Genomic DNA, 11327 nt, shown 5'->3' with positions numbered 1-11327 from the left:
TCATGTTTTTAAGCTTTAAAACAACAAATTGTTGTGCAATTAAAAGTTTTGCTAGCAGAATATTTTATTTTCCTCATTTCCACAGAGATCCACAGACAGAGGATGTTCTTTTACTGTGTCTTCTGCAATATTTTGGAGAATCAGTATGTTCCTCTTGAAAACTTCCCTGAAGTCTTCACAGCACCCTGTTGCTTTTGGTGCCAGTCTGGAAGCTGGAAAGTGTTCAGTTCACAGCCAAGAATTGTGCTTTGTACTTGGTGTCAAAACAGTTTAAAATGGTTCCCTGGCCATTTTTACATAATTTTATTTTTATAATTTTATTTTTATGCAGAATGTTTTACTTGCTGGAAGAGTTTGAGAATTTGGAGATGGCAGTGTTTGTGCTGTCGTGGAGCACTGTCACCTGAGGGGCAGCCCAGGTCGTCCCCACTTTGACCCCCAAAGATGGGACGTGGCTCTGGATTTATTACCACTAGGGATCCATTGGGCCTCTTGTCCTGTCACTATTTGCCTGGGAGAAGAGACTGACCCCCACCAGGCTACAATCTCCTGTCAGGGAGTTGTAGAGAGCGAGAAGGTATCCCCTGAGCCTCTTCTTCTCCAAGCTAAGCAACCCCAGCTCCCTCAGCCTCTCCTCATAGGATTTGTGCTCAAGACCCTCTACCAGCTCCTTGCCTGTCTCTGGACCTGCTCCAGCACCTCAATGTCTTTCTTCTTGTGAGGGGCCCAGAAGTGCACACAGTACTGGAGGTGCCTCACCAGTGCCGAGTACAGGGGCAGAATCACTTCCCTGGTCCTGCTGCCACACTGTTCCTGATACAAGCCAATGGATGTCATTGGCTGTCTTGCCCACCTGGGCACACCTGGCTCATGTTCAGTTACTGTCAACCAGCACTCCCAGGTCTTTTCCCACTGGGCAGCTTCCCAGGCACTCTTCCCCCAGCCTGCTCCAGACCCTTCCCCAGCTTTGATGCCCTTCTCTGGACCTGCTCCAGCACCTCAGTGTCCTTTCCGAATTGAACTGGGCCCAGGGCTGGGAGTGTGCCGAGCACAGGGCTCAGCAGTCCCGCTACCCTCCCGTTGCTGCCCCAAGCCCCCGGTCCCGGACGCGGCACGGCCCGAGGGCGGGCGGGCAGAGCCCGGCGGGGGCGGGAGGAGGGAGGCGGGGGCGAAGCCGGGAGCGAAAGTGCCGGGAAGGGGAAGTTCGGGGAGCGGCACGGCCATGGCCAAGGCCCCGGCGGAGCCCGGGCCCGGCTCCGAGCCCGGCTCCAGCCCCGTCCCGCTGGACCTGCACGCCGTGCCCCTGGTAGCGCTCAACTACGGCGTCCGCCGCCGCCTCGGGCTCTACCTCAACCCGCGGGCGGCCGCGGCCGCCGACTGGACGGCGCTGGCGGAGCGCTGGATGCGGCTTCCTGGAGAATCCCGGCGGCTGAAGGGCTGCCCGACCCCGACGGCCGCGCTGCTGGAGGAGTGGCTCGGGGCGCTGCCCCCCGGCGGCCACCGGGGGCAAGCTCCTGGACGTGCTGCGGCGCTTGGGTCGCGATGATGTGCTGATGGACCTGTCCGGCAGCGTGGGTGAGGAGCCCGGGACGGGAGAGCGCCGGGGAGGGGACGGGGAGAGCGAGACAGACCGGGACGGCCCCGGGAATCCCGGCGCTGGTGGGGCAGTGGGACCGAGCCTGCCCCCGGTGCTGCTTCCGTGATGCCTCGTAGGGAGGGGATGCTGCTCCTGCCGGTCTTTGCTGCTCCTGCCGGTTTTTGCTATTCCTGCTGGTCTTTCTTTGCTGCTCCTGCCCATCTTTGCTGCTCTGACCGGGGAGGTGATGTTAAGAAACAAATTTCACTCAATTCACGCGATTTTTAAAGAAAAGCCCTTTCCGGGCTGTGGAGTGACATCCTCGGTGTTTTCACGAGGGCCGCGGGGATGCTCCGAGGGCTGGACCACCTCGGCTATGGAGACAGGATGGGAGCTGGGGATATTCAGCCTGCAGGGAGACCTCAGAGCCCCTTCCAGTACCTAGAGGGGGTTTATAAAAAAGAGGAGGAGAGAGGGACTTCTTGCATGGATAGTGATAGGATAGTGATAGGATAAGGGGGAATGGTTTTAAACTAAAACAGGAGAGATTTAGATTAGATATTAGGATATTAGATTAAATATTAGGAAGAAATTCTTCCCTGTGCGGGTCATGAGGCCCTGGCACAGGTTGCCCAGAGAAGCCCATCCCTGGAAGTGTTCAAGGCCACATTGGATGAGGCTCTGAGCAACCTGGGATTGGGGAAGGTATCCCTGCCCACAGCAGAGGGCTTGGAATGAGATGATCTTTAAGAGCCCTTCCAACCCAAACCATTCTGGGATTCACAGGAGCCTCATGTAGCTTCCAAGAGATAAGTGCAAAGGGACCTGAAGCCCCGTCTTTTCCCAAACCTTCAGTAATAAAGTTTCTGTGTGTCAAAGGATGCTTTGGGCCAGGTCAGCCAGGAGACAGCTTGCACTGACACCAGACAGTGTGAAAATTATAATGTGTGGATACAGTGTGATAGGAAGGTATTTACTGGGGGAGGTGAGGGATGTGTGGAACTGGATGATGTCGGGGGAAAAAGTTTCCATGCAAACTGAAAAAATTGGGGCGGGTCAGTGAGAAGTATAAGGCCCTTGTGCTGTTTTGATAACCTTTTCTTTATAGGCTCTTCGTACTCTTTGCGATCAGGGAAATTTGGAGGGAAGCCAGCTGTTATCAGAAGGGGAATTTTTTTGCCAAAGGACTTCCAAAGCCAGAGACTCCTGTGTTGTACAATAGCATTTACTGGGTTAATGATGAGGAAGTAATAAATCTCACTTCCTGTTACTCACAGAGATAAAGGAAGATGTAGAAATCCATCACTGTAGAGAGCCTGACCAAGAAGTGGTGGAGGACTTCCCTTTGCTCCTGTGGTTCTTCCTGGTTAAGAACACAGTCTAAAGACCAGGTTTTGGGAAAGACAAAAGCATCAGTGTGCTTTGTGATCCTCTGATCAGAGTTTCCTAACAAATTAGGGGAGGCTTCCAGCTGTGCAAGAGAGCTGGGGCTTCACAAAAACGTTGAGATCACCCAGGATGGCTCTGGCCCTGAGCTCAGGATTTGGCCCAGTGGAAGGAATTGTGGTAGATAGGCTTTGCCAGCGCCAGAATAGACTTCAGCAGAAGGAGTGGGAGGAACCTGGGGTGCAGGAAAGTCACAAGTTTTGCCCAGAGTTAGGTCACACTGATAAGAGGAGACAGATAAATTATTGGGAAAAAGACCCACTAAAGGCTGTTCAACACAAAAATCCTGTCTCTGGCTCAGGAAATTCCTTACCTCTAAATCGTCCAAAAGATAGGTTATAATAAATAGATTGTAGATTATACCTAAAAGATGAATTATTATAGGGAAATATCTCTGTAAGCTTATTTTATTCTTATGCTCCCCCCTAGACATCTGGTTTTGTGCAGTGCTTGAGATAGGATGGTGCTTGAGGCAGATGGACCCTCAGTCTTTCCAATTGGCTGTTCCTCTCTGCTGTCATTTTGGGTGAGGGCTGCAATGAGGGCCTGTGACCTTGTGCTGGTGCTCAGAGCTCTTGCAGAAGTTGGAGGTATTTACTCATAAGAGGAAAGGAAATGGACAGTTTCGTGCACTCTTGTGCACGGTATTTCCTGGTGCCAGGGGCATCTTTGTGTGCACAGTTGGGACTCCTGCAGTGGGGTCCAGCTCAGGATCAGGAGACATCAGTGTTGATGTCCCAGCAGCTCTGCCCTAACTGTGATCTTCCTCAGCAGCTTATTTCACTGTACAATCATCTTTAGGTGCCTGAAGCTCTTTGCTTCAAAAGGTTTGTGCTCTTTCCTGCTGAAACTCAATGATTTTTGTTTCTGCCCTGACCTGTTATAAAAGTGCTGCTTTCCTGACTGACAGTTACTTGATCTGTTTTCTCTGTCTCTTCATCATGCTACTCATTTTGCTCTTTAGGTTTCATGTTTTTATTCTTTTGTTCCAATACTTCAGGCTTTTCTTTGACTATTCAAGGAACGTAAAGCCCGGTTAGGTACTGGGTGGAGTGGGACAGCTTAGCTTGGAGGAGTTTCTTGCTACTTGGTTTTGTTGTGTAGCATCCCTTATCTTTACAGTCCCAAAGTCATCCCTGATCTTTGTTCACTCTCATTAATATGTACAATCAGGTGCTGTTTCCAGCTGGGGACCTGATCCATCCCAAATCAGTGAATGCCTTTCGTCCCTACAGCCTCGTGGGACCTCTTGGTAGCTGCAATGCCATAGGGCCCCCAGTTTGCACTTAAAATAAACCTGTGATTGCTGAACCCATTGGCAAATTCAGAGTGGCTTCAATCATGATTTCAAAGACACTGACTTACCTGACAGGCCTCAGATGGGGCCTGAATTTGAGTTTAGTGAGGGAAGAAATCTGAAATCTGAACCTTCTAGCTGGTAAGGAGTGTGGCTGGTTCTTTCCCCTGCAGGACTGGGGAGGCAGGGGGGAGGAGAAAGGCAGATTGGGAATGCCTCAGCCTCAGGAAAAGCCCTGATCAGATCTGAGCCTTATTAGAGTGGAGATAATCCAGTCACAAGATGCAAAGCTGAGACAGAAGCAGGGGATGGAGCCTCAGGATGGGCCTCCTGCAGACCTGCTCATGCTGATCAGGGATCCTCCAGTGTGCTGTTGCACCATGAGCTCTGCAACTGTGCCAGCCAAACCCTCTGAGTGATCAGGAGTTTGCTGATTAATACTTCTTGAGGTTTTTGTTTTAATCTTAAGCAAAGGCAAAGGCTCTAGAGAGTTTTATCTTTCTCTTAATTCCTGGTTTCAAATCTCCTTTTACTTTCAGTTCTTCTGTAATCGCAGAGTAGAAGAGGCTGCAGGGGTTCTTTTTGCTTCTCCAAAGATTTAACATTTAGGTTTATCATTTATTTTTAAACCAAGTCTGTTCATAGTAGATCTGTGTCTGTCACTGTCCTGATTGGGAAGTTCACAGCAGCGACTGTGACAGGGCTTTGCCCTTCAGTTACCCCAAAGTGGGGTACACACCCACTCTGCCTTGGATAAGAGGATCCCCTGTAGGTGTTGCACAACATAAAAGCTGTTTCAAGGGCTCCTTAAAATTTTAGTGTCCTCCTGTGTGTGCTGAGTGTAGATACTCATTGCCACCTGCAGTTGTCGTGGCTGACAAAGGCCAAGGGTGTGAATCAGCTCGTGTGTGTCTGCAGAGAGTTGCTAAAGAGGTTGGAAAAGACCTCCAAGATGATTGAGCCCAACCATTAACCCAGCACTGCCAAGGCCACCCCACCTCTAAACCATGTTCCCAAGTGGCACATCTACACATCTTTTAAATACCTCCAGGGTTGGCAATTCCACCACTTCCCTGGGCAGCCTGTTCCAATGCCTGACCACCCTTTCAGTGAAGAATTTTTCCCTAATATCCAATCTAAACCTCCCCTGGCACAACTTGAGGCCATTTCCTCTTGTCCTGTGATCTGTTATTTGGGAGAAGACATTGACACTGTGAAGACTTTTACTTGAGAATCCTCCCCAACTATTTTGTGATTTTTACATTCTCCAAAATGCAGAACAATGAGAGCAGGCAGCAGATTTGGGAGCTGCTCTGTGCCTGATGCCTGCTGTTAAAGGTATACTGGGATACACTAGAACCAAGGGTAATAGGAGGAGATTGGTTTAAAACAAGTAAAAGGAAGTATTTCCTTAGACAGCAAGAGTGATCTTCAGGAATTAATTGCTAGAGGAGGTAGTGGAGGCATCATCAAGAGGTTCAGAAAGGGGTAAGAGAAATTCTACATACCAAAAAAACCAGAGAGGGTGTTTCCCTCTAATATCCCTGATCCATGAAATAGCTATTCCTTTTTTAATGAACACCAGCAGTGTAACCCCACATCACAGGAGCCTCTTGCCTTGGTTATGTGTTTTTGCAGAGGAGGACTGCAGGAAGTACTTGCAGAGGAAGCAGGAGCAGGCCAACCAGCCTCTTCAAGTGCCAGCAGTAGACAGCAGCGTGCCAAAGACCTCGGAGCTGACGGGCATCACCATCAGGGATGATCCATACGGTAAGTGCCCATGGTTCCATTGCTGGAAGGCCTCATGCCTCATGTGGGAATGGCCTTCAGCTGTAGCAGATCCCCTTGAGAAGTGCAGAAAACCTGTTTGCTTTCATTCCTCCTGTGACTTTCAATAACCCAGGCCGGAATCCTTTACCTGGTAGTCACGGGGCATTTTCATTTTTCCTGTTTCCTAGAGCAGAGAGGAAAAGCAACCCTGGGGAATGCCATACCTGGGAACAGGCTGGCACAGAGACACTGGACATGTATAGGGAGGAGACTTCCCAGAAACATGTCCCTTAGCCCAGCCTGGCACAGAGCAGCTGCTGAAAGCTCAGGGGGTTGGAGTCCAGGGGGAGGAACGTCAGAGCTGATTTCCCTGCTCTGCCTTTGGCAGGTGGAACCACCTTGAGTGAAAAGGAAGCGGGTTTAAAGTAGGGCTGGCTGTGAAGTGGGCAGAGAGAGGAAATACAGTTCTCTGTGTGTGTGTGTGTGTGTGTGTTGCTGGGCTGCGTGTGCAGCTCTGCCTGGGCAGCCACGTGCATGTGCCACCACGTGCAGCCCTGCATGTGCAGCCATGTGTGTGCACACGTGTGTGTGCTGGCCAGCCTGACCCCCTTTGGGGTGGGGACATCATTAACCCTCCCCAAATGTCCACAGACCAGTGTGCTGGTGTTTGTACACGGCAGCTTTGGCTGATGTGGCCCCCAGGTTAGCGCCGTGCCCCTCCAGCAGCACCCTCAGTTCGACTGACCTGGCAGACATTCCCCTTCTGCTTCACTGGATGCATCTTGGGCTGGATCTGCCTGCCGGGTTGATACTTTCCTCAGCAGCTTTTAGAGTCTCTGACCTATTTTTTTCACTGTGATAGGCTTTAACTGGCATAAAAATTTGAAAATATCTGTAGTGACACTGATATGGAAAAAAGAAATAACACGGTGGGAAGATATCCAGGAGTATTAAGGTGCTTAATTATGAGAGACATTGCCCTTAAAATGCAGCAGTTTACTGTTTGGATAACTGCTAAATAAACAAGAGCTGCCAGCCATTAGTGTAATTGGAAAACAGGCCCATTTACTTAGGATACGACTTCAGGTACCCAGGTCTGACATCTTAGCCATAAAAGTGGCAGGTTCCAGATTTCAAGGTTGACCCCATAGCTCCATGGACAGAGTATGGCAGGACATTGCTGGATGAAGGGCCTGCAGGAAGGTTTTGGCTGGGAAGTTTGGATCTCTGTGAGCTGAACTAGAGAACGAGGACCTGGGGCCACGAGGATATTTTAGATGTCTAACCCCCAGTGAAATCCCAGAGCGCTGGGGCTCTGAGTTGCATCCTCTGGGGTATTCTGCTCCCTCCAGCTCTTCACAGACTCTCTCCCGTTTGTCTCCCTGTGGCTGGATGTTATTACCTCCACAGATTTTGCCTGTCTGCATCTCAGCTGCCCTTCCCTGAGCACTGCCAGCCAGTGTGGGTGTGTGTGAACAGCCTGGCTGGTGAAAGCAGTCGGGGCACAGATGTGTTTTACCTCCTGCCAGCCCTGTTAGGGACAGGAGTCTGGGCTGAAGGGCAGCTGGTCTAATAAAATGTTAAATTACCTTCACAAGTTTGGCCAGAGCTTGTCTGTCAGAGCTCGTGATTCCGAGTCAAAGTCTGTGGGAGCTCGTGAAAGCTCACTAGAGGAGTGAACTTCATTTCTAGCAGGAGATGACAGCTACATTTTTAATGGTTTCAGGGAGTGGAACAGAGATATTTGATGCCTTCATCTGCTACTGTCAGAAAGACCTGCAGTTTGTCCAGGAGATGATCAGGGAGCTGGAGCAAACAGAGTTCAAACTGAAGCTCTGTGTATTTGATCGGGATGTCTTGCCAGGAACTTGTGTGTGGTCCATCAGTGGAGAACTTATAGAGAGGAGGTAAGTGAGCCGTGGCTGTTGGGGCCAGCTGGGTGTAATGGAACATTACAGTCAGTTTACCCTGATGTCTGTGGTGTGGTGCCAGTGAAACGGCAAAAATCCACAAGAATGTCTTTATGGGGTTTGTTTTATGCTCTTGGCTCAAGACTGGAGCATTCCCCAACATGTTGATACATTGTGTTCACCAGGGAGGGTGCTGCTTAGTGATGCTGCTTATGTTTGATCACTTTTCTTGGCCTTATTTGTCGTATATAGACAGAGGATCACAGGAAGGTTTCACAGACAATCTGGACTTTGCTGTTTCCTCATTTTTTGGCATATGAGTGTTACCTGTAGTCAGGTTTCTGTGTGTAACGTTGCTATCTGTCTGTCAGTCATTCCTGCTCTGCAGCTAATTCCTGCTGGAACACAGCTGCCAGGTCCTTCTCCACCACAGCAATTCAGAGCAGTACGTGCTTCTATCCATGAGATCAAGAACCATCTCCTCTGACATTTTATCTTTTTTTCCCCTGACTCTTCATCTCCAGGTGTCGGAGGATGGTGGTTGTCATTTCAGATGATTACCTGGAAAGCGATGAATGTGATTTCCAGACCAAATTTGCTCTTAGTCTTTCCCCAGGTAAGGTGTCACAAATACTCCCATTTACAATTGCACATTATTATTTTCAGTGCAGTGACACCTGAAGCATCTGAGGTCAGTGGGCTCTGTACCACTGGAACTAACTGGCTTCATACTTTGGTTGTGCAGGCAGGGACCTGGGCTCGGTCCCTTGCCCTGCTGTTGACCTTCCACGTGACAGACTGTGAGCGAGGAGCTGCCTGTGCTGCAGTGCTCCAGCTGTCACTGGGATAATGCTGCCTGCTCTGGAGATGTCAGAGCCGCATGTCAGGCCTGTGAAGGGCTTTGAGATCCATACAGGGAAATTCGCTACTAAAGAGAAAAGCACTACAGTAAATTTAGGGTGTGAGTAAATGCTGGAAATAGGGTGTCAGGTAATGGACATGCAGATTTCAAGGCCAGACTGGATGGGGCTCTGAGCAACCTGGTCTAGTGGAAGGTGTGACCTTGGGGAGGTGGAACTAGATGATCTTTAAGCTCTCTCGCAACCCAAACCATTCCATGATTCTATGATTTTTGTAGAGATCTTTGAGTGTTGCGGATAGGTTAAATAAAATATGGGATGAGTGTTCAATTTAGGTTGGAAAATTTTTTTGTATAGTTTGTTCTGAATTGAAAAGCCACCAATTTACTTCTGTCAGGTTTGTTCTGATTGCTCTTCTCTAACCTCTAGTTATTCTACACTTGTTTATGTTGCTGGGGAGTAAGTGCAGCCCAACCTAATAGTATGGATGATATCTAATATCAGGAGGAGTGTCTGCACCTCAACCTTCTTTTCTAGATAAGGCATCTGACATAGTATTATAAATGACATGCCAGGGGTTAGACTGGAAGCCAGTGGCAGAGCTGGGAATTAGCTGCATCTTCCTTGACACAACAATTTCCTATGATGGCAGTAATCCACTGAACATCCCCAGCACGTTGCATCAGCCCCCAGTCATCAAGATTTGTAGCAAAGTCCTTTTAGTTCTTCACCAGTTTCTTGTGGGCATCACACCTTCCATTAGAACAGGAGAAGTTCCATCTGAATAGAATGACTCTGTCAGTAAAAAATGTGTGTAAATACATTTTACACACAGAACTGTAGAACTGGAGAACTCACGGATTCACCTATTTGTGCAGGGTGTAACTAATGCACAGAAGGGTTTGGTGGCAGGTTCTGGGAGCTCCATGGATTACTCCAGCATCTGCTGCAGTTATGAAATATTGGTTATTTGCCTTATCCAGGTCTCAGTGACATCAGGTGCACTGAGCAGCACAGTGCAGGTGATGGCAGGAGTCCTGTGGAGAACTGCAAGGGGAGGAGTTCCTCTGCACAAGATCTGCTCCTTTTAAGCAGCAGCAGGCACAGGGAGAGGTTCTCATCTCCTGGTGCCTCCAAACCAGCAGTTCATGTTAGCAGGGGGATTCCTTGCAGCTCCTTGTCTGGGAAACATCTGCAACCTGAGCAAATCAGGATTCGAAACTTGCTCTGCAGGGTGAGAGCTGGTTGCAGTGTACTGAGAGCATAATCAGGAGCAAACCTGGGTCTGGTGATGTGTGTGCCGTGGTGGGGAGGAAATGGACTTGGGTCCAGCTGTGGCTGTGTGTAACCTCTGCCTGTGTGACCTGTCTTCCAGGTGCTCGTAGCAAACGGCTGATCCCAGTCAAGTACAAATCCATGAAGAACGAGTTTCCAAGTATCTTACGGTTCATCACCATCTGTGATTACACCAACCCTTGCACCAAAAAATGGTTCTGGACCAGACTGGCAAAATCCCTCATGTTGCCATAACGCAAAGTCCTGAGAGCTGGGGGCTCTTATAACCTGCCCTGGATGTGCCTTTGGACTGGGGGGGGTCGTTCACACAGGGTCTTCCACCACTTCAGAACCTGGATACTTGCAATCCGTGCTTGGGAACAAAGAACTTTCTCTAGCACTTCTTCATAACTCTGAGGGGAAGTAGAGCAACTGTGTGGGTGTTCTGGGTTAAGTCAGTGAGCAGCAGCATCCAGCATTTGTGCAGTCAGCACTTTCAATACTGGAAATACACATTTAAAGACCGAGTGTCTGATACAGGAAGGCTCTGTTGTCAGCATGAGCAAGGCCTCAGTGCCTCAAACTGCAGGCTTTGTCAAACAAGCATTTCCTATTGTTTTAAAAGCTTCAGTAAAATCTGGGGTTGGTGGGATTGTACCATACTGGTCATGTCTGTCTCTGTTCAGGTCACATTTAATTCTGTGATCTTATACCAACATTTAATATTCCTAGATATTATTAAATCTTTACAATAGAGCCTTCAGTCTTAAAATACATATTTTCAGTGACAGTCCTTACTACACAAAGCAGGGGCTGCTGCTGCTCATTGACTTGACCAGGAACCAAGCTGTGCACCTCAGTGGGTCCAGATCTTAAATTCTTTCACCTTTAAAAGCCTTCCAAAACCCAGCAGCTTTTGGGATGCCTCAAAGGCATGGGGATAAATATTGAATAGTGTATTAAATTGAAAATTGGGCTGTTTAAAATATAAAGGCAAATGTTACATTAACAGAAAGAGCCTATTTTAATTAACTGCCACAATAATTACTGTGTTTCTGTGACTAAGGCTTGGAGCAATGTTGAGACTGTTCTTGTTAGACTTGGCCTTGAATCCTGCAGAATGACTGGTAGATCTCATCAGTGCTCCGGGGTGGGGGTCAGGAGTTCTGCCCAAATGAGTGTTTTAAAGCCAC

At 48.9% G+C, this 11327-nt stretch overlaps 1 protein-coding gene across 1 annotated transcript; it reads left to right on the top strand.

The window, feature by feature from the left end:
- The first annotated feature begins 1222 nt into the window (after nucleotides 1-1222).
- Nucleotides 1223-11143, top strand: MYD88 (MYD88 innate immune signal transduction adaptor). The gene is given in 6 exon segments (XM_008928567.3): nucleotides 1223-1474; nucleotides 1476-1575; nucleotides 5958-6089; nucleotides 7816-7996; nucleotides 8524-8615; nucleotides 10235-11143. Coding segments are annotated over 6 exon segments (912 nt in total). The 3' UTR covers nucleotides 10390-11143.
- The last annotated feature ends 184 nt before the right edge of the window (nucleotides 11144-11327 follow it).

The sequence above is a fragment of the Manacus vitellinus genome, unplaced genomic scaffold (assembly GCF_001715985.3).
Source record: "Manacus vitellinus isolate BGI_N305 unplaced genomic scaffold, ASM171598v3 scaffold_12_pilon, whole genome shotgun sequence".
In the NCBI taxonomy this organism is placed as follows: Eukaryota; Metazoa; Chordata; class Aves; order Passeriformes; family Pipridae; genus Manacus; species Manacus vitellinus.
This window is presented reverse-complemented; position numbering and strand designations above follow the sequence as displayed.